This window comes from Poromitra crassiceps, assembly GCF_964638095.1.
Source record: "Poromitra crassiceps genome assembly, chromosome: 2".
Classification (NCBI taxonomy): Eukaryota; Metazoa; Chordata; class Actinopteri; order Beryciformes; family Melamphaidae; genus Poromitra; species Poromitra crassiceps.
Genome location: NC_139624.1, coordinates 54,772,466 through 54,796,475, shown reverse-complemented (window position 1 = coordinate 54,796,475; position 24,010 = coordinate 54,772,466). Strand labels below are relative to the sequence as shown.

At 43.5% G+C, this 24,010-nt stretch overlaps 1 protein-coding gene across 4 annotated transcripts; it reads left to right on the top strand.

Moving 5' to 3' along the window:
* The first annotated feature begins 12,685 nt into the window (after positions 1 to 12,685).
* On the top strand, positions 12,686 to 21,547 carry rad51ap1 (RAD51 associated protein 1). Of its 4 annotated transcripts, none has more exons than XR_014553506.1 (11): positions 12,686 to 13,005; positions 13,093 to 13,142; positions 13,846 to 13,984; positions 19,166 to 19,272; positions 19,359 to 19,448; positions 19,637 to 19,759; positions 19,856 to 20,038; positions 20,127 to 20,267; positions 20,904 to 21,031; positions 21,145 to 21,208; positions 21,355 to 21,547. XR_014553506.1 is itself a non-coding variant. In XM_083654875.1 (10 exons), the coding sequence occupies exons 1-9, from the start codon at positions 12,989 to 12,991 to the stop codon at positions 21,029 to 21,031; spliced, it is 981 nt and encodes a 326-aa protein (XP_083511001.1). In that variant the 5' UTR covers positions 12,686 to 12,988; the 3' UTR covers positions 21,355 to 21,547. The 4 variants fall into 4 exon arrangements, 2 of the variants coding, with proteins under 2 accessions (XP_083511001.1, XP_083511000.1); XR_014553507.1 differs by having other exon boundaries at positions 20,124 to 20,267; XM_083654875.1 differs by lacking the exon at positions 21,145 to 21,208 and having other exon boundaries at positions 20,124 to 20,267.
* The last annotated feature ends 2,463 nt before the right edge of the window (positions 21,548 to 24,010 follow it).

Here is a 24,010-nt window from a genome sequence, read left to right as displayed (position 1 = left end):
TTTGATAAGGCATCTCGCACGCTATGCACGCTCGATTCCTAGGCTCGCCCTGCAGCTCGCATTCACAGTTCGGCCGCTGTGCGGCCTTGCCCGCAGCTCGGCTGCTGTGTGGCCTTGCCTGCCCTATTGGCACGCGCACAATGTCTACCTCTCTTTCTCCCCCACTCTCTCCCCCTCTTTCTCCCTCTCTTCTCTCTCCCTTTCCTCTCTCTCCCTCTCCCTCAGTCTCTCTCGTGAGCCTCCTCAGTCTCTCTCGTGAGCCTCAAGCTGGAAACATGCTTGACGTTTGTTTGGCCCGGCCACACGGAAATGAGAGACACGGAATCCTGACGAGAAAACGTGTATTAGGGCAATTAATCTGCCCTAATTAAAAAATCCAGCTCCGTCTGGTTTTTCATATATATATATATATATGTAAGATATTTAAAACTATATAAATTGGCTAGCAAGCATAGCAGAAAAATTATTAATACTTGATCTCAGAGAAAACTCCTAACTAAAGATGATTCTAGAAACATCCAGGATCAATTAAGCCTTCAGCATTAAAAAGCTATTTATACAGCTCCTCAGGATTATAAAGTGCAAGTAGACAAAATGGCACAGGAGGGAAATTAAGAAAGTATTAGTATATGGACTGAATGTTTTCTTAATTTCCAAGACCTTCCATGTCTTATGGCTTTACAGGACTGTAGTACCAACTGATTCTCTGACACATGCCATCTTTCCTCCAGATCGAGCAGCCTTCCTCCCAAACGACAGTCATGGAGTGAAATGTGTGAGGAGAGAAGTAGGCCTCCAGTCCCAGTGGGGCAGACAGACTAGACCTAGCTGCATAGCAAATTAATCTGAGACAGCCTCGATTTGCTGCGTCAGCACATGGCCAACCAATAGCCTGAATAGACAAAACTACTGTGCTATTGATGAAGTAAACCAGTAAATCAATTGTGAGTGGGCACTGCTAATGAGGGTCATGTTGAGACAGTGCTGAGCTCTGAGGCAAATTCAGCCAATGCTGTTATATTGGCTTGAGGCTGAGGCTCCTTTTTTTTGGCAGTGATGGATTTCTATAATGCCATTATCCTGAGCAAATTGCGCTTTTTCATTTTAGGGAATGTGTGGGTGTGTATTGTGATGCGCAGGGATCAAATTGAAGCAGCGATTCTCCACCTGAAACTCAATGACACACTTGTTTGTCTCCTCCCTCATTTGAGCTACAGTATACCACAGGGAGCAAGAGAGGTCATGCTATAAAAAAATTGAACAACTTCTACAACTGCAACTGAGTCACAGAGGGGAGGGGCAACACGAGGGCAGAGAGGCGAGTCAATGGAATCTCGGGCCACATAACACAGCAAATTGATCCCGCCTATAGACTCGCCTTGACCGAATATATTAGGCCCGAAGTAGATGACACTATTGTCAGGTCAGCTGTCTTTGTCGCAATTATAGGATCTATTTAGTGCATGTACACACACACGCGCACACATGCGCACACATCAATCAGAACAGGACTGAAGGGTATAGCCATACAAATGGGTTTGGCGCGTATTACGCAAGTGTAAGTAACTGGATACGCGAGGATACGAAGCTCTTCAATTAGTCTTTTATTAACATGGGGTTTAAAAGATGATATTGAAACAACAGCTGGGAAGACCTGCAGCCGAGGGGGATTTCTCTGGAATGACATCAGGATCGCTGGCATAGACGGGCAATAATACTCAGTCCAACTGCGCCTGGGTCTGGCCAACTGTATAATGTCAACATCACATAGAGGCTGCACAGGCCAACACTGTACATATAGGCAAGGCACAGAATCACATGATTCTATAACAGTAAAAGAGACAGAGTAGTTTTTATATTGTAAAAAAAATGACACCCGGGGTCATGTGGGTAGTGTAGAGGTAAAAGCACCAGGGTTCAGTTCCCGGTAGCGCTACAGCACCTCCGGCTTGGTCAGACGTTCCTACAGACACAATTGGCCGTGTCTGCGGGTGGGAAGCCGGTGGGGTATGAGTCCTGGTCGCTGCACTAGCGCCTCCTCTGGTCAGTTGGGGCGCCTGTTCGGGGGAGGGGAACTGGGGGGAATAGCGTGATCCTCCCACGCACTATAAATCCTGCCGGTGAAACTCCTCGCTGTCAGGTGAAAAGACTCCACATGTATCGGAGGAAGCAAGTGCTAGTCTACAGCTCTCCCCAAATCGGCAGAGGGGGTGGAGCAATGGCCAGGACAGCAGGGGGAATGGGCCAAGTACAATTGGGGGGAAAAACTTGACAGGAGGTTCACTTTAAAATCATTCAGGTTCACTGCTCTATGGCTTTGTAAAGCAGAAGTCCCCAGCCATTTCATCCACCTTGAACTGTAAAACATTGAACAACAAGGAGATCCCTCGCTCACAGAGCCATGTTCAGACCATCTCAGTGTGAGGGTGCATAATTGAGCAGGTAGCATAACAGCGATGCAGTGATCGATGAGAAACAATCGGATTTCAATCTCATAGAATATGGGTTGTAAAATATAAAAAAAATCTACCACCCCGCATGGAGCCTGCGGTCCGCTTTCTTGCCGAATCAGCTGTTGTATTATTCAGCAGGCAAAAATGGATTGTGTTATGCGTTTTCCACTGCTGCCTCATGCACAGCGTGTCCTCTGGGAGCATACTAACCTACTTGCACTGTTACTGGGACATGTGCAATCGCTGATATCTCAAGGCAACGGGTCAGCGAGCGCAGCAGTTTCCAAATCCAAACGAATGAGATGTGTCGTGCTCCTGTCCTGTCGCCAGTATTGTGTGGAGCTTTGAACTGCACAGAGATCCTAAGTGTTCCCAGTAAAAAGACCTTTTCAAGGGTACAGCCTGTGCACCTTGCAGAGACAATTGTGTCTGCTGCTAAATTGGGCAGAGTGACTAAGGGGAAATCGAGCAAGCTAGGGGTGACTTTTTTTTACGCTGGTTCATCATCTGAACCAAAAGTAGCTCGTGACCATGACACAGCAATTTCAATGACCAAATCAGTAAGACATTTCTTTTTAAAACCACAGGAAGCCATCTATCATCAGACTGTATAGATGACTATCAGCCAAGCATTCAGCAAAATGCCTCCGTGAGTTATAGCAAGTGAATAGATGTTCCTTAGCATTTCTCAATGTGTACTTTATCTATGATACCAGCCAAAATAACAAAATACTACAGTTGTGTCCATAAATCTACAACCCAAGTGATCCAACTTTGGTCAAAAATAATAACTTAAGGGACAGTTCACCCTAAAATCCAAAATACATATTTTTCCTCTAACCTGTAGTGCTATTAACCATCTACATCGTTTTCGGGGGCGGCTGTAGCTCAGGAGGTAGAGCGGGTCATCCACTAACCGCTTTGGATAAAAGAGGTCGTGGTTTGATTCCCGCCTCCTCCAGTCTGCAGGTCGAAGTGTCCTTGGGCAAGATACTGAACCCCAAATTGCTCCCGATGGCTGTGCCAGCACCCTGCGGTGTTTGAATGTCTGTGTGAATGGGTGAATGTACCTACTGATTGTAAAGCGCTTTGGATAAAAGCGCTATATAAATGCAGGCCATTTACCTACCATTGTGTTAGTTGCCTGAGTTTTGGCCCTAGAGATGTCTGCCTTTTCTCCAATACAATGGAACTAGATGGCAAAAACATACATTTGAAAAACTCAACAGCAATGTCTCTTTCCAGAAATAATGGCCCGGTTACTCAAGATAATCCACAGACCAGTTATGAGCAACATCATGTAGGAACTATTTTCTTTCAACTAAACTACTCCCACAGCTGCTAGCTAGCTGCAGTTTCATGTAGGAATTAGCTAGCAGCTAGTGGGTGTAGTTCAGTCTAAAGAAAATAGTTCCTACATGAAACTGCTCACAACCAGGTCATGATTTTTCAAATGTATGTTTTTGCCATTTTGAGCACCACAAGCTGAGTGTCATCTAGTTCCATTGTATTACAGAGAGGGCAGAGATCTCTAGGGCAGATATCTCCAAAACTCAGGCAACTAACACAAAACGATGTAGATGGATACATAATAGGACTACAGGTAAGAAGAAAAATATGTAATTTGGATTTTAGGGTGAGCTGTTCCTTTAAAGTGTATAAAAGCCATGTAAATCCAACTTGGAAACAATCTTTCATGTTATACCTTCTTGGAACAAAAACATATAGTCAGATCACAAACTTATGAATCAGTGTTGTAGCACTTGAGACCAGGACTCAGACTTGGGTCAGTGTCCTGGACTCATTTTCAGGACTTGTGACATGACTTGGACTTGAGCATTCATGCATTCGGACTTGAAAGTAGAAGATTCAGACTCTGACTTGTTCATTGATAAATATTTGTTTGTTTGTTTGTTTTTGTAGCCCCTAATACTTTGACACAAGATATCATATTATAGCTATATTAATACCATGACATTATTGAATTTTGTGCAAGAACAGGCATGGGTGTGTTCCACCTACATGTGGATTCACACTCATGTTCAGTAACTGCAGACTCTGACTCAGGTAATAGACCCGTTTCACAGCAACCATTTTGAGGTGGTAAAGCAGGAAGTAAAGCACATGTAACCAATACCATTAATGATGGCTCCAATCCATTTAGGTGTTCCAGTGCCAGGGCCCTCATTCATATTATTGGTTACACCTGCTTTACTTCCTGCTTTACCCCATCAAAACGGTTGCTGTGAAAAGGGCCTATAGGGACTCTGACTCTTTTGTGACTCTGACCTGGACTCGGACTCCAACACTGGGGATATATCACTGCTATGGGCTCCACAGTGAAGGACTGGTAAAAGCAGTTCCTGTTATCAGTGAAGCTACATTATAGATCGCCTGTTATCAGTGAAGCTACATTATAGATCGCCTTTCAGGTTGAATGATGGAGAGAACACCTCAGATCATGGCCATCGATCTCTCTTTCAGCCCGATGATCGCATTCTCACCCCCAAGAGAGCTGAAAGACCTGGAAGCATGTGTGTGGAAAGTATGTGAGGTCAGCACGGCCACCAGTTCACTGGACTGCTGAGCGATGGCAGATCCCTTCATCTGAGTGGACTGATGGCCGACCAGATATTATTTGGTCAATGTGACGAATAATTAGACACACAGCATAGAGGGAACATTGATCCTGAATGCTCACCTGACAGTAATTTTCTAGAAACTAGGCACAGAGCGCGCATATCACCCGTAGCTCGTCTTCTCCTGTCCCAGCAGCTGTTATGCCCTTGGGGTCAATAGCTCCCCTGGCCCATGAAGTTTGCTTTTTCTCAGCAGGAGTCATAGTCCTTTTCTCAGGAGTTCAACATCATTAGTGATGTCATAGCCTTGAAACACAGGCTGTTGCCTTGAGTGTTACCACTGATGATGTCATCAGTTATGTCAAAAGACTGTACAATGTCTATGACATCATCAGTGGGACAAAGGCTGGAACAGACAAAGTTTGCTGATTCATCGCTGATGACTCATCAGATGATGTCATCACTGATGACATCACATCAAAGACCGGCTCATCATCACTGATGTCAGTATGACATAAGTGATCAGTCTTGTCACAATGCCTCCTTGTGTGTGTGTGACATCACTGACCAGTCTTGTCGTCACAATGCCTCCTTGTGTGTGTATGTGTGTGTCTGCGCCCTTATGACATCATCACTGATGACATCACATCATTAGCTAATTAGCTTAATTAAAAGATCCGGCTCTGTCAGGTCACCCGCACTGGTGCCCTTTACACCCCCTGAAAGTTTCAGCCCGATCGCACTTGAAACGGCATAGCTGTGGCCGGACACAGAATTGAAACATACAAACAAATAAATATCGCACAAATACATTTCATTTTGCTTGATCTTGGCTTTCCATTAAAGTGACAAAAACCACAAGACTCGTTGAGGCTGAAGTTTGGTTAGTGCCACACCTTGCCACGACCAGTGCGACGCCCCTCTGTCACTGTTCCTCTGGGGCAAAAGCAGTCAGATTTGACTCAAGGCATTCCTGGCCACGATGAAAGGTTCATTTACGTGGCGGCCATGCTGGAAAGTCAGAGGATTTGGTTTACGGCTGCAGGAAGGGATAGAGATCAGAGGAGGTGTCAGCTGCTGAGTCGGCAGCCGATTCCCCTGGCTCCTCTTCCCTCTCTCCCAGGAACCCAACACCGAGCCAGCCCACCAGGACCGAGCGCCGGAATGTGAGGAATTCTGTCACACATTTGCTTCGCACGTTCTCACCGCAGCAGGACGTAAACTGTGTCATGTGACCATCTTGCCCCGCAGCAGGGCGTAAACTGTCATGTGACCACCTTGCCCCGCAGCAGGGCGATCCGAGCACGAAGGCAGGCCAGAGGTGCCGATAAGCAGAGGACCAAGGCTAATTTGGCTGATGGGCAGCAGAAAGAAAAGAGACTGTCAGCTATGGCACACTGCTGTGAGTGAGTCATCTCAGATAGGACCGCTGTCATTCTGCCAGCACAACAAAACCCAGATTGTTATTTGTCAATGGCCTCAGCAGGATCAAATCTATATCCACAAGCAGGTGATCAAAGATGTTGGCATGCCGCCTGTCCTGAGAGGACCAGATACATTCAAGATTGAGGCCTGTTGTTAAGATCCCAAAGGAGCCGTTGCGCGTTCAAATTTTCTTACAAAATTAAATACAAAAATTCTAACTTACAGATAAAAATTGACATAATCTCACAAACTGATTCAAGCGAGTGTAGACTAGATTGGCCAACATATTGGCACATTAGAATTTCAGAGATTCTAAGTAAGTGATATTGATTAGAGTAAGCATCGCCCAGAAAGCAAGGTTGGATCACAGTCAAAGGCCAATGCTTGTAGAGAAAAATGCTGGTGTAGTGCCTCAGCCGAGTTCCCATGCCGGGTCTCCTTCACTCATGTAACCACCGCCCTCTGGTGTGCAACAGATGTAAAGACACCCATCCCTGGCTGGGATAATAATTCACTGCATTGCAGCATATCATTGGAACACTGGCATGTGGGTTGACTGGGCTCGCGTCACTTTCCTTTGCAAACCAATAACCTGTGAGGAGTATTCTCTCATATGACTTCTCCACACAGCATCTAACCACACATTTACTTCATGAGTTTACAAAAGTACATTAGCCTCAGCAAATGTTTAGTGTGCAGGCCGAGTTCTCAGCTAAACTTAGTCAAGAAAGCGGTGTCATCCTCTGCATTGCAGGTAGGGTGTCTTTGGCGTCCTTCCCTGAAGCCGATCACTGAGAAATTGCTCACACATTCTGAATGATTTCACAATTATTTCAAAGTAACTGATGAAGATGACATGTGAGCGATCACTGAGTAATGTGCATCATGTACGTGTCGTGTTTCTTGTGGAGTAACTAAAATCACTGGCCACTATGTTCATTGGGAAACTGGGTGCTATGAAAGCATGTTTGCTATTGAAGCTGGGTGTTCAGTGTGTGTGTGTGTGTGTGTGTGTGTGTGTGTGTGTGTGTGTGTGTGTGTGTGTGTGTGTGTGTGCGTACGTACGTGCATGCGTGTGTGGCACAGGGGAGAAGTGGCCTGTCAGGAAAAAGCAGAGCTAGAGGATCTGATACAGCTGATGTATCAACCAGCAAACACTCCAGTCAGATCACAGCACACAAAGGAGCTCGACAGAAACTATAAATAGGAGCTGTTTGTCGACTTAAGAGATATTTGAACATTTATGTGAGTAGGAATTCACAATGAGACAGAGAAAAGAAGCTCAAACATCACAGACAGACATCACATCACATCACATCACATCACATCAGACATCACAGTCAGTGCAGTACTCCCTGAAGATGTGACTGGACACATAAGCCTTGGAGATGTGCTGATGCTGATGTATTGCAGCCTGTGACCTCCCCGTTAAGAGGTCAACCTCATGAGACGGCTCCCTGGGTGCCCTTCAAGTGCCACGCTGGAGCGCAGGAAACAATGCCGTTTTACAGATGCTATTTTGAATGGTGTCAGAGCGTAAGACTGGCAGCGCCGCATTGTTGCCGGCCCTTTGATGCTGTTTATATCCCCGTTGTCTGTCAACACGTATAATCATACTGCAGATTCCTCACCCGGGGCCCAGTATTGCCAATAACCCTGCCCAACACCTCCAGCGCCCATGTCCTGTCACCGTGATTCAGCATATATGAATGAGTCAGCTGCCGTGATGTTTTATTCATATGATTTCTGCTCTGTTCTCCAGGACGGTCAATGTGTTACCAGGTTGCATTTGCAACCTGTGTGAGTCTAACAGACCAGAGAAAAGCCACTCTGTCTGTCTGTCACCTTTAACTCATTGCCTGCAACAATCACAAACAATCGTGCAAAGACGGTCAAACTCGAAACGACACTCGACTCTTCAGAAAAGCACTTGTCGACCCGAGTTCATGCAGTGGCGAGCCCACACTTCCTTCAAGTCTCTTTGTGATTGTTCCACTACAGCCACGCATCCCCCTAGCAATTAGCTCTGTGTGTACGCCAAAAAAATGTTCTCCAGAGCGTACACTTAAGAAGAAGAGGTCTTAGAAAACAAACTCCGGAAGCCACTGATTGAGCGACCTGTCTGCCCACTCTGGTTCCCTGGCTAAGGCCGCGGCTGCTGTGGCTGTGCTGCGGTTGCCACTGGTCTGTGCCTAAAAGACATCTGACCCAGGGCCATTTCTAGGTTACGACAACAACGCCACACTGACACAACTGCTACACCGGATATCCGAAACACTTAACTCATCAATCCGTATTTAGTTTGAGGCTTGTAAATAACTGGTGCCCCCTACAGAGCACCGGTGATTGAACTGTGCCATTGACAAATTGATGATTTTGTCTCCCAAAAAAAGCAAAAATATCCAGCATGCCGCATAATAATACAGCTTTGTGAGCGGGAAATAGGGTTGGGCGATATGGAATATCTCTGTATTTTTAGGCTGAATGGTGATACATGATATATATCTCGGTTTTTTCTACAATGTGGGCTAAATGTTCAGTTGTAAGTCAAAGCCGAATGATGATGTCACAATCACTTTTATTACAATAAGGCTATTGGTGCTTTCACAAAATATTTCCACAATGATATTTTTGATAAATGAATCATCAGTAATGTGAATATAATGACTAAGTGGGTAAAGGCAAATAATAGAACAGCTGGAACAGTTCCGAAAATGACATCACTTTACTGTAATACAGCGTTTAAAACCAGGAAAAGACAACACTTGCCATATCACGATATTCAAAATCTCAGACGATATCTAGGCTGTATATCACAATATCAATATAATATCGATATATTGCCCAGCCCTAGCAGGAAAATGGATCAAATTATCTCTTTTGCTGCAAATGTATTACACAATACACTTCTGACCGTTAGGCATTTATGCAAAGCCTGGCAACCTCTATTACATTTTGCCTTTATTGTACAAATATCTCTATAGTAAAGCACAGATTTATTTTTTCTTTGCCCCTATCTGGAATGTAAATAACAACATAACAGTCTCCGCCTGCGGAACATCCATACAAGGGCAACCGAGCCGGGCTGAGCGAGCCCCACACAAACTACTACCCAGTGATGCTATACATAATGACGGTATTCACATCAGTGGTTGAGGGGGAAAACTGCCTCCTGACCACTTCCAACTAACAAGTTCAAATGAAGACTGATGACCGACTCGCTGCCAAGTAGGCTAGTAAATCAATGCAGGATGTCCAATTCCAAAATAGTCTGGTAAGTGGTAATACTGCCTGCTGGTGCTATGGACAGATATTTATGAGTGTGTTTCATATCTTGGCATACAACAAGTTTGAACAATTAAATTCTAATTCTAACATGGCTTATTTCATACGTGGAATAAATAAGTCATTTTGTAAAAGACTGGCCATTTACTTAGTTGACATTCTAACCTGTTAATCATGCAAACCTACCTGTAATGGTTGTGCCACTTGCAATGTGGGATGTATCTTCTTCTACCTGTAGCCCACAGTTCGTAACAACAGAAAGAAAATCATATAAGAAATCCATACTTTCACCTCGTGAGTATCTGTGTTTATATGACTGTCTGTGGACAGATTTTGTCAGCATGATAGCGTTGTACAGGTGTGTAGTTGACATCAAAATAAAGGTCGAGTTCTAAAATGGGCGTGATCTAAGCAAGGGGCCCACATTTGTTTTAAGTCGTGGCTGGTGTCGCAAGATGGTCTCTCTAGTTTTATATTCTATTTTTGTGCTAATATTTTATTTTATTTTTTCTCTATTCTTTCCCATTACTTCCCAAATTCCATATGCAGATCAATATGGTTTCATGTTTTCTTATTTTATATAAACTGTGCATTGTGTATTGTATACCTGCTTAGTTGTACATCTGTTCCATGTAATCTGGTTTAATTTACTGTACATACCTGCACCTGAGTAGAGCTTTGAGTTATTTATATTTAGCTTGAATATTTCCATTTCTGGAGGTTGAGCGGAAGCAATCAGACCCAGATTCAGTCAACTACCAATCCTGAGAAGTTCAAGTTCGCTGAGGAGTGTATTACACTAGTGAGTGAGTGCTGCCTTTTTCTTTCTGTTCAAAGTTCCCTTTGACCGTTCACCTTAAGCCAGTCTTTTCGTTGAGTTGTGCATGCATTTTGATTTATCTTTGTGTACACTAGTGAACACAGAGGAACAAGAACTGAATTTAAAATGTCTCATTTTAGTTAGATATTAAAGAACACTTAACATCACACTTAAATGTTTTGAATAGGAGAAGAATTTTCTGCACATAACTTTTGCCAGAGTAATATTCTAGGAGGGCATTTCTACTTGTATTTAAGTGAAGTATTTGTTCTTCCACCAGTGGTCACGTGACTTTGTTTTGGGACTATATAGGGGTGGAGACAGTGGAGTGCAATTTTTACTCTGACAACATAATGTTCCAAATCACTTCCTGTGTTAAAAAAGAGATGTATAGTGGGTAAGAGTAAGAGACAAATGAATGGGATTCTCATCTCATCATTAGCTGAAGTGCAGTGACATTTCTCAGCTTGGTTAACAAGTCATCTATCACCATGCTACTTGTGACATAAAGTAGTCTGGAGCACAATGTAAACATCTATACGTGTGAATGGAAACGTGATGTTGTGACCGCAGTGTTTGCATGACTGGATCTGATATTTTGGTCGTGGCTGTAGGCAGCGCTGTAGGAGTTGAGGAATGTGCGACCACAGGGCCCTTTGGCCCCGCGGCTGCACGTCTTCCTCCCTCGTCTGGGTCCGAAGACACGGACCGTCTCATCCCTGCACGACACGTCTGCTCCAGGTCCACTGTGTGACAAACCGCAGCCGACAGCCACCCACTCACACGCTGGAAAATGACAACCCTTGGGAAGGCTGCTGCTCCCTCAGAAGTGCAGTAAAAGGGAAATGGAGGGAGCCGTGATTGCTTCCGGCCTGAGTGTGGGCGACTGGGCGGGGCTGAGGACTTGTCACTCACCGGGTCAGACTTCTGGCATCTGGGGGCATTGAAGCATTGGGCTCCTGCTGCCATCTGCTGGGCACTCTTGAGTAAAGGGACACGGCAGAAGAGGGAGCAGAAAGGATTCAATCAGTATTGGGCACTGCAAAGAGCTGTGAGGTGTGACAAGAGAGCAGTCAGTTTAATGCAATGTGCAAAATAATGGCTGTTAGACTCCATGGTAACCATTGATGGACAATAATATTCAATCCAATGATTAAATTCACAACCTGGCTGTCCCCCACTGCAAGCCCCCCAATTTTGTATATATATATATATATATATACAATTTTGTATATATATATACAAAATTGCCCAAAAATAATGGATTTATAAGCTGTCATTGATTCAAAATATATTTTAGAAACAGGAAAGACATGCTTCTTATCTGCAAGTAACGTTATTATCCAAAATATTTTGGCCACTCAAAATATTTATTTAAGTGCCATGTAGCCCAGTGATTCTCAAACTTTTTCATCCCAAGGAGCAAGGATCACTAATTTAGTCCACACAGTCCACATCACTAATAGTGACCCCCATTTGATAAGATTTTGTCTCTGGGACCCAAATCCAAGAATATTTCCAGCCCCTATACATAAATATTTTGTCCATAATTCCATGGTAGAGAGATAACAGAGAAGTATGGTCAAAACAGTAATTCTTCTACATTCTCTAACTGTGATACATTCTTGTTGTAAATTAAATAATGGTGATTCTTGGCGAAGTATAACAATTCAATTTCATCCGACCCCACCCCCTCAAAGACCCCTGGTGGTCCCTGGACAACATGCACGTTTTGGACTAAACAACATACCTCTAAAGAAGTTAAACGTATTTATGGACCTCCACACACCATTCAGTCGTGCAAACTTCCACGGGCTTTTGTATTTTCCCAAAGCAGGATGCTAGTTTTGTGTGCACACGCCGCACGCAGGGCCGCACGCACGGGACGCAACTCTGACTTTGAAAGAAGCAGATTCGACAAATTTCTTTTTAGAAAGATAAAATTGGTAGCTTGCAAATAATTTGATTTCAGCTATTCATATATATATATTTATCTATCTACTAAATAAGTTGTTGCATTTTTCTTTGTAACAAAAGAGATTGTACAGATTTCTTAACGAACGAATCACGCACAGTAATCGTCAGATTAGTCAACAAAACGTCGCCTTTCGGGCGGGCTGGTTGAAAGTGAAACAGGGTTGAGCGGTTGAGTGTGTTTGTTCAACTTACTAGTTAACGTTAGCAAGTCACATTCCACACGTTGAATGTTCGGCTTGGGACCACTTCGGACACAAGTTAATTCTGAGAGACTGACTATACATCAGAACTAAAACTTGATTACCTGGCAGACTTAACGTTACATGATCGTCTTTCTGCAGCTAACTTTTAGCTAACATCTTGTACCAGAAGTGGACGAAACAGCAAGGTTGAAGCTAATGTTAGCCAATTAAACAACATTAAGCTCAAGATCTTCAATCTTACAAGCTATGGACCGACCATCAAGGTTTGTCCAATCTGTTTTATCCCAATTCCTGGTCTTTTGTCCCCCTCACTGCAGCTGTTAACACGTCATTTATTGTAATGTTGACAGGAAGACAAAGGCTGTGAATTATTGTGATTCCCAAGACCTTAATGATGATGGTGAGTTATTAGCCTTTTAATCTATTATTGCTACTTTGACAAATGTAGTGATACAGTCTCTAGTCCACTTTGGTAATTGTGTAATGACAAGGGGAGTGATGGAGGAAAGGGCTGTTTAGTCACCCAGGGCATTTCACCAAATTATGAAGTTAACAAGGGATGTGGCAAAAAAAAAAAAAAAAGGCATGGGGCAAGTTAATTTGGTTTTATCCCTTTCTAATCTGTCATTGCATAACCCTCCATTCCCCCTTTAGCCTAAATATTCCATTATTTTTATTTTATTTATACAGGGGGAGTCTCACTGACCAATGGTCTCTTTTTCAGGATTGCCCTGTTGTCTCACACACACACACACACACACACACACAGTCTGATCTGCTGGCCACTGTTCAGCTCCACTGGAGCAGTTGGGGTTAAGGCCCTTGCTCAAGGGCACCTCGGTGGTGGTAATGAGGGAGGGGCAAGCGCTGCCTTTTCACGTTCCCCACCCAGATTTATCCTGCCCGTTCCCTGGGATGGAACCGACGACCTTCCGGTCACAAGCTCGCTTCTCTAACCGTTGGGCCACCGTTGCCCCATCCTAACTACTTTAACCGTCAACCTGCCATGTAGGCTACACACCAAACTCTCAATCACACTAACTGACTCCATCTTCCCTCATCATCAACATACTGTATATAATTGGTTTGTCTTGATTTCACAGATGATGATTTTGCCTGTGTGAAGGCACCACCCAGCAAAAAAGCCAGGGAGGATGTGAAACAACAGGAACGCAAGAAGTCATCGAGCAAGTCCTCCAGTCAAGAGACAGAGTCACCGTCTACACTGAGCCAACAGAGCAGGTGGGTGACAAGTGAATATTACACATGACTTCCCCATACTCATACCATCAGATCAAGGCATCTCTCTGTCACATGACTTCCCCATACTCATACCATCAGATCAAGGCATCTCTGTGTCACATGACTTCCCCATACCCATACCATCAGATCAGGGCATCTCTGTGTCACATGACTTCCCCATACCCATACCATCAGATCAGGGCATCTCTGTGTCAGCCTCTATTCTTGTCAGTTCAAACCAAAAAGAGAAAAATGCAAAACAACTCCCAGTGTGCATTGCAAGTGCATTGTGGAATAGACCACCTGGGAATACCCGGGGATGTGCTCGCCACAACTCCACACACGCTGACAAAAATGCTCATAAACAACTTAAATTTGGGGGGGGGGGGGTGTTGTCAGTCCCTGCTCATGCCAATAGAGACACTGCATGAAATAGGCCACGCCCATCACGGGGGAAAGCTCTCCATTCACTTCCATACACCAGCATCATTTTCCTTGAATTAAACAGCTAAAAGCTGTTGTGTGGTGGGCTGTGCACACAACAAATGTTAAAAATTTGCCAATTAAAGTTTTTTGTACTCCCGAGCAAAACAAGGAAGCCATTGAGAATTGGCAAAAAGAAAAATGTGGATCTAGCTGTCAAGGAAGTAAGTTGGAGTGTTCATCTTCCGTATATATAATCTTTATGTGCAACACGTGACATAGAACACAGTCCATGCATAGAACACCAGGATTGGGGGGAAATTTTTGTTTCCCCCCATTTTAGGCATGGTTTCTGAATGATGAAGCGCTCCGCAGTGTCTCTATGCTCAATGCCCATGTGCAGTTTCAGATTGATTGTCCAATGTGTTGAAGAGAAAAATGGATGCAGACAGAAAGACAAACAGACATCAAAATACACATTTCCAGCATATTGTCACATTTGTCTGGGTGATAAAAGTGTTACCATCCATGCAAAAACAATACATGCCAAATATTTTTGCAATACAAGGTGATTTAGAGGTGGACCGGCACATCAGCTCAGTGTTTCCCACAGGATTTTGAGTATTTGTGGTGGGGGACCGCAGACCCCCTAGGGGGGTGCGGGGGCATGCCCCCCCGTGAGATTTTTTTTTAACATTTTAAAGTAAAATGCATGAATTTGGTGTACTTTGAGAAAGCTTAAGAGCAAAATTAAAAGGCTAGATCTATGAAGAACATGTCATCATTACTGTGCTGTGGGTTTACAATGACAAACTAAATTTCTATAGGTCAGGGATACTCAACTTGCTTTGCCACTTTTGTGAAATGATAGAAGGCGAGGGGCCAGTTAACTCATTGAGTGCCAGCCACTTTTGGAGAACGGACGCTCCCAGTGCCAGAGTTTCAGAACGTTTTCAGTGATTTCTCGAGGCCCACAGAATATTGTGTGATATTACTATGTAAACACCGAACACGCACAAAGAACGCGCTGACTCTATTGTATCATCAGCAAAAAAAAGTTTATTGATACCATTTTCCGTTCTTTAGTTATGAGCCGGAGAAGATAGGTTGTTTTGAGCAAATACAGGCGTTTCAAATTAGAAGCTGAGTTATTCCGCCTTTTGTGAAATGAAGCATTTCAAGCACATTCACTGACTCTGAAGATAATATTTTCTGATGTAGTGACGTGGTGTAGTTGTGTGGTGCCCTGCGTGCCCCACCCCCCTCTCCCCCCCTCAGCTGCAAACTCCTCCCCACACTAACACACAGCCTAACACGCACCCAGTCTATTTTGGGAGTGCTCCGTTTTTGTGCGCCGGCTCCCAGTAAAGCCAAACCGGACTGCTGAGAATGGTTTGGCCCTTCGGCGTCGGGTGCTGCTTTTCTGGCGGCTAATCGTGTGGAGAAACTATGCAGACAGACAGACAGAGGCAGAGGGGCTCAGTTGTGGGCGCGGATTGACTGCTGTTCGCAGCCAACGTCAGCTCCAGACAGAGCAATCTATATGGCTCTGGCTGCAGCATGAGCGGTTTCTCTTTCATCACGGGGCTTTTTCCTGCTGTTTTACAGACCTTTCTCTAATCTGGAGAGCACTATCGCCACCTAATGAGTCCGTAAAATAGGTTATACACCTTCAATAACTACAATATTTGTACAGGAGATGCGTGAGGCTTTGATCCACGTCCCACCGTCAAAAAACGCAATTGACGAACATACTCGTCCTTGGCACTCTACGTTAGTATCTGAATTGACGAACATACTCGTCCTTGGCACTCAATGAGTTAATAAACAAACAATATACATTTTTCTGTAGCGGATTGTAGGTTTTTGGGGTGTCAGCCGGAGTTTAGGCTGACAATGTTGTGCACACCGGATAGTTAGTTAGGTTAAGTACATACATAAGTACCTGGGTAGCGAGCAGATGGCGGTATTTGACAATTTAGCAGCTAAATCATAGATTATTGAAAGATATTCCATATTCCAGACTGAAATGCTATAACAGAAGTATTGGCCAGAATGACAGGAACATTTATTGGACACTTATTCAGCGGGTATCTTGCATGTTGCGTTCAGGTGCACTGTAAAAAAAAAAAAAAAAAATTTGGTCAACATCTTTTTGTGTCGGTCAAAATCCTTTTGTGGCGACCCGCCACAAATTCCTTTATGTATGGGAAACACTGCAGCTTTTATGGCAAAAGGGGGTAACCGGCACCCATTGGGGAGCCATGACAAATGGTTTCATCACTTTGGGCTTTGGTTTCAAAAAGAAGAAGAAACAAGCCATGTGGCAAAGAAGAAGAAACCCATGTGGCATCACGTCAAGGTCAGTGAATCTCTTAGAAATATCAGATAATAATAATAATCACCTTTTTTCACCTTCACAATTTTATTATCTTAAAAAATAATATATAATGCACCTCAAAGCTAGTTTTCCAACCACCAATAACTAAATAAAAAGATGGAAGAAGAAGAAACGCGGAACGTTGTTTATTAATGAACCGTCGGAGATGAAAACTTGAACCGCATTTCTCAGTTTGTTGTAGGCTACAGCTCAGTAATAGCAACTTTAGAGAAATACATTCAACCTGGGGATCGCATGGATTTTAAAGACTCCTTTTCTACTGTTTTGAAGGAGACCATCTTAGCCAGGTGAGTGGTGACTGGAGTGTCCCGTTTATAGCCTATTCTTCATCACTTCAAAACAACCCAGACAGTGCGCTGAGCCTGTGCACATCTCCCCCTCTAGTGAAATTTGATCTCCTTTGCTGACTTGGCCTCGGCTGTACTGTAACTGTAACTAATAAACATTAGATTAATCACGTTGTCATGTTGCTCATTATAATCCAATCCACCTTATTTTCTAATGCCCGGTCCGGTCCGGTCTAGAACGTGACTGATTGTTGCAACTTGTTAACATAACGTTACTTGTTGGCAGAGGGTCTGCTGCGGCGCTCGTACTCAGCGCATTTCCTCGTCAAACGAGGTTAACAGGAGGGTTAAACCATCATAAATTGATCATTGAGCCCCTAGGTTCATACTAGTCTGAAATGTTTAATATAACCCTTTTATGTATTCAAGGTGCATGATTGAAAATATATATTATTTTGTGTTTTTTCATGGTTACACCACTTTACATTTTCAGGAACTCAATTCCCTCAACACCACCATCACCCACCACAGGATCCAGCTCTCACAAGATGGTGCCGCCACCCTTAGGCTCCCGCCAGAGCAGCCGCAGCCTGGTCTTTGGTCTGGGCGCCAGCATCACCGATGCAGATGCCATCATCACTGGCACCAAGCTGCCAAGTAGTCGCCAGATCTTGCGGTGCATGATGTACAACTGCATGCCAAGCAACCAGGTTTGACCGGAGCCTTGTCACGGTTCCAGGCGGCTAAGGTCGTTTTGGAGCAGGTGCGGCCATTTTATAGAAAGGCCAATATCACAATGGTGAGTGATCGTCGAGCATGCGACAAGATGGTAGCGCTTCTCAACGCTACGCTAGCAACAAGCTGCGGCACATTCCGAAGACCAGGCGCTCCAGTGAGGCTACAGCTCAACTGGTGGACGCAATGGAGCACAAGCTGGATGCCACATTCCCGCTGTGGTCTCCAAACGCAGAGGAGCTGATCCGCGATCCAGAGGACATTGCTTTCCTGGCCAGCATGAAGGGCGACAGAGTGGCCACATTTGGAGCATTCGATGCCAAGCAGCAATCCAAGCTGAAGCTGCGACAGGAGCATGAAGCAGCGCAGCAGGCATAACTTACCAAGCAGCAGCAGGAGATGACTGCGACGTCCAGCATGGCAGTGTTGGAAAGCGAAAGTGATGAGGACCAGGACTAGGACTCTAGGATGCTTGAGACATGTTTGAAAAACGATTTCAATGTTGTTATCAAACATTTTGTTCTTAAAAATAAATAAATGTTCTATTCAAAATAAATGTTCTCAAAAACCATTTCTTGCAGTTTTTGAAATTGTCTTGACATGTTATCTAGGAAAACACCCAAAAAGGCCCATTTTCATATTTTTCACATGCTGTGTGCCCTCACTCTGTACGTAAACAGCAGCACCTATCCAAAATGCATTAAAAAAGCTGATTTTCAGAAAACGCTTCAAAAGTCGTAAAAGTGGTCCTCGGCGCTCGTTTGTGAATATTATCCTGCTGAACACAAATTTCCACTCCTATATGCTTGTGTTAACCACAGACCTTATTGAACCGAAATCCCAATTCTAAAATCCCATAGCCTTTTCAACTTACGAACCAGCATGGCGGCGATTTTATGGGTAAGCCTACAAAATATACGTCATCCGTGTGGTACTCTATGTCAGGGATTCTTTGGATGTTGAATACCTTGTGAGCATTGTGGTGACATCAGGCTGTCCATTGCCCCAGAACGGGGCAGCAGAAATCACAGCTGTGACTGTATTTGGCATTATACAAACATAATGTGGTGAAACATTGACAATCCCTCATCAACTCTCTCTGGCAAAGGGCAGGTTTTGATGTGTCACGGTTATGTTTTCATATACATTTTGGAATTAATCTTCATGCTAAATTATAGCATAATATATAAGTTGATCCATTTGTAGTTGTTGAAACTTGTTTCTGAGAAGTATACACAAAAGTAGAGCATGGCTTGAAATCAACCTCTTAAACGTTTCGTCAAAACGTTTCGTCACTCCTGTGTTTTTTTGTGTGTGTGTGTTTTTTTCTCACAGAAAACCATTGGATGAGAAGCTGTACGAACGAGATCTAGAAGCGGCCCTGACTCTTTCCTTGCTCCATGCTGCAGATGAGAAAGAGGACCAGTCTCCTATTATTATAGGTTTGCTTTGCTCAGTAAAACACAGATGTGATTACATACTGCTAAATAGTTGTTACTCTATAGTTTTGACTCTTCTATTTCTTTAGAAGATGTCGAGGATCAACTTCCAGTAGTTGAAAACACAGATCCATCTTCACTTCGCATTTCCAACTGCAGTGTGAATATCACTAATTTGGGTAATTTCCCTTAATCTTGCCATACACATTCCACCCTTTCATCACACATTATCTCCATGCATGACAAATATATTGAGCTGTCCATATGTTGTGTTGAACCTTCATAGAATGAGTTCATTTGATTAGTCTATGAGCATAGAAATGGTATTAAAAGTGTGTGTGACTGTTGAATATTCCTTTTCCCTTAGGCCTTGACAGGATCACAGAGTCGCCTTGTGCCCCATCCAGACAGAGAAAGGCTGTTTCCAGCGAGCAGCAGAAGTGCAAGCTGAAGGACGAGGATGATGACTATCAGCCCAAAGCGACACCAGGTTGTCATCACCACATAAATAATTTGTTTATGATTTTGTACTCATGTACTGCATGTAGTTTTTTTTTGTGTCAGTGTAATATCAATGCCTTTTCAGAATCAGAAAGTGACGAAGACTTCAGTGAAGGCGAGAGTGAGGATGAAGAATTCACAGTGAAGAAAGGGAAAAAAACAACTAAGAAGGAAAAAAGAGGCAAGAATGAGAAGACCAGACCGCCTCCTCTCACAAAGAAAGACAAGCAAACACCCAAGCCTTCAAAGGCCAAACCACAGGCAACAGGTCTGTTTTAAATGTATCTCAAACACAGCCTTTAGTTGTCATTTTGATTTGAAATGGCCATTTGTATGACTCTATTTCCCAACAGCAGCCTCCACACCAGTGAGAAGTCCTCCTCCAGCCCAGCTCACATCAGAACCTCGAAGGCCTGCTGCCTCCACAGCAGCCACATCCAAACCTGCAGTCTCTCTCAGCCCAGCAGGGGGTAGAATACCCAAGTGGACTCCACCAGGTATGAGTGAAAGGGCAAGGACCACTATCCATGTGCACAGAGAATTCTGTTTAGAGCAGGGGTGTCAGACTCATATTAGGTAGAGGGCCGGATTTGTTCAACTGAGACCTCATGGGGGCCGGATTTTTTTTTTTTACTAAAATAAATTCGACTCATTTACCCATTTACTTCACAAAAGAAATACTGCTCTTTCCATTTCTCTTGAAACTGCCTGCATTCCGTGTCAACCTTTCTCTTTTTCGACAGCATCTTGTTGATTCCTTTGTTTTTTGGTAGGTAGCCGAATGCGCGATTCAATTCCAGCGTGGCATCATGGCGGCTTTGTTTACACCTGATGACCTACTGACATACTTCCTTGTAGTGCAAGTTAATTAAGTTATGAATGAACTCTTAGCTTGCTTATTAGCCACATGTAGTTCATGATAATGGGGTGCGAATTTAATAATAATAAGAATAATAAAAAATAATAAACTTTTTTTTTTTTTTTATTATTCCAAAACATCTCGCGGGCCGGATGAAACCTGCCCACGTGCCGGATCCGGCCCGCGGGCCGTATCTCTGACATCCCTGGTTTAGAGTAATAGATTAAAAATCACATTTATGAATGTTTTTTTCCCCTTGAAAAATCCTCGCCAGGTCAGGTTGGCAGAAGTCCCGGCTCATCGCAGGGTGCAGCGGTGAAGTCACCAGGCCAGGGTCTGCGACTGGGACTGTCCCGTCTTGTTCGAGTCAAACCCCTCCATCCCAGTTTGGCAAGTCACTGAGTAAGCTGACGTCTGTGTGGGGTAGTGAGCTCTGACCTCTTATGTTTGACATTTTATTTTTCAAACTGATGCATGTAAATATTCCTTTAATATTTTTGTTTTTACTACTACAGATACAAAGTGACTCCAGAATGTTTTGACATGATGCTTGATGCCTAACACCTAGAAGCACATAGGGTACTTGAAATATATTTTCCTCAGACTAAAAGGTCCTTGAGGTGTAGTTTATTGACTTCCATGAATGCTTGTGTCTTCTGGTTGTTCCTACAGCAATTGTATTAAATTGTGTCTATTTTTTGTCTTTACTTTATTTTTCCCAACAGTTCACATCTAAAACTCAACATGAAACTGTTGATCATATGGGACCTGGTATTAGACTAAAATTAGTATCTTCAGATCCCCACCCCCCCTCCCAGTTGATCTACTGTGTGAATGATATAATTAAGGTTTATTGATTTAACAATATATAATAAACCTTCATTTATTATCTATTCCATATTTTGTTCTGTTTGTGTGCAAAACATTGTATATTGTGTACATATAAAAAACTAAAATAAAGATTTAAAACCAATTAAATATTTTGTGAAGCATGTCATCAGATCTTTATGAACATTCCCAATTGGAGCTCCAGATAAAATGTATTATGGATGGATTACATATTGATCTTGTCTATTGATGAAAACGATTAGTTGAGCAATAATCGATTTTCCCATCTATTTTCAAGTTTGTACATAAATTCATATCATACATTATAGTGAAACTGATTGCATCTTTTGAGGATGTTAAAGCATGAATGAAAATATAAAATCTTATTCATATTGGTGGTTGTTTTCCTTATGATTATCACTGAGAGTCAAACCAAACATATGGTAAGCCTTTATTCTACAGGTCCCTAACAACGTATGAACTGTTTGTAATTAAACATGAACATCAAATGTAGCTAGAGCGAAAATTCTATAAGAGAGACCTTAATGTCATTCATTCACTCACTTTTCATTCATTCACTCTCAGGATATAACTCTAGCTCTCATACCCACTTCTTAACACATTCACTGCCAGCCGTTTTTTTTTTACTGTAGGTAGGTTCTGCCAGAGGTTTTTTTTTGAGGATTCTGGCTCATCTTTCAAGACCCGAGGATTCTTTTCTGCTAAGATTTTGTGAACACACAATATCTCAAAAGAACTAATAGAATGTGTGCTTTCTCTGTCTAAAAGAGTTAGTTTGTAGAGTTAGTAGTTATGTAAGCATTAGCAGTTGAATACAGCATGGTTTCAGCGTCTGAAAAATTATTTTGAGATAAACGGCTTTTTGTGAAATTCGATAGAACAGTCACTTTAACCATTCATTTTTGGCATCAGTAAGACGTCAGACATCTAAACAATAGTTTTGAACAGTAATTTCCTCCATAACAGCAGGAAACACCCCTCTCATTCAAACTCCTCCCTCCATGTGTGTTCTTCTTGGCTGCAGCGGGCATGTCACAAGCTCGTTTCTGTTGCTGCTGTAACCTCGCGTCACCAGGCTCACTGCTTCTGCTGCTGCTGCCTGTCTGCTGGCGGCCGCTGTGCAAGTCTGGATCGGCTCGCTCGTTTCTTGTGGTTTGTGTTGAGAGCTTTGATGAAGCTTTTGCAATTCTGGTCTTATTTATGCTGCGTGTTTCAAAGTTTGTTCCACCCGTAATCTATTATGCAAATTTGCAATCCCGCACCGCCAGCAATCAGCGCGAAAACGAAAGCGTTTATCGCCAAACCATTTTCATGAGAATGGCTTCCTCACACATGCTTTTTGCTTGCCTTCCTCTAGTCTGGGAGAGCACTGTCGCCACTTAGTGGGTCGGTGGAATGGGTTGTACATGTTCGGTGGCTCCAATAATTATATAAGAGATGTAAAAGGGTTAGATGCACATCCCACGGTCAAATTTTTTTTTTTCATTTTTTTGACGTAAAAACACGTCATTGGCAGTCAACCGTTGGATTTAGTTTGACGTAAAAACACGTCATTGGCAGTGAACGTGTTAATCAACCTGCATTTTCCTGTTCTAGGAGAAACCCTTTAGGGCCTGTGTCCACCTGGCGTCTTTTCCTCAGGTCTAGCGTCTATTTTCAATTGTTTCCAATGGGAGGAGAGCGTATGCGAGCGCACACGGACGTGTAGAGAAAGTGCAGAGCGCCCAGCGTCTTTTTTCGGCGTTTTTGTGCGCCGACTCCCAGCGCTTCCAGCTGAAAATATTTTAACTTTTCAGAAAGACGCTGGTGTCGGCTGCTCCTTTTCTGGTAACTAATCATATGGAAAAACTATCGCAACAGAGACAGAACGGCTCAATTGTGGGAGCAGATCGGCTAGACACTTAATATTTCTGGTGAGTGTTGTGCTTACTGCTTTTAATAGCGTAGCCTACCTGTGTTGTTAGCTTGCTAGCTGTCAGCTATCAAGCTGAACTAACGTTACTTGCAGACTGCTTCCTTGTATATTGTGCGCTGGGATCAGCATTCCCCAGCGCATTCCCAGCGTTTAACGTCGGAAAAAGACGCTAGGTGTACACAGGCCCTTAGTTGTCACTGGCTCTCATTCATCCCTCCTGTCCTCATTCACATCTTTCCCTGTCAGGAGAAAACCTTTTAATGTCACGCCCACTCATTCATAAAACTCAGTCACCAATCACCCCTTTCCCGCTTCTACCTGGCGTCACGGTTTGTGGGCGGTATCATTTAGATTAAGCCAATCAGAGCATGACATCTTCCCATTCAGCCTATCATGGTCTATACTGTCATAGCTAAAAAAAAACACGTTTCTCTCTGTCTTCTCATTGAGTTTCAGTGCGTTCCTGCATCCCTCCTCCACCCCATTCTCCTCCAGTCCTCTGAGGTCTTCAGATTCAGAAGCCTTCTCCAGCAAGAACAAGTTTACTTCACCACCACCAGGTCTAGACTCCACAGGGGGGATATTCAATCTACTCTGGCTGCATCCATCTACCCCTG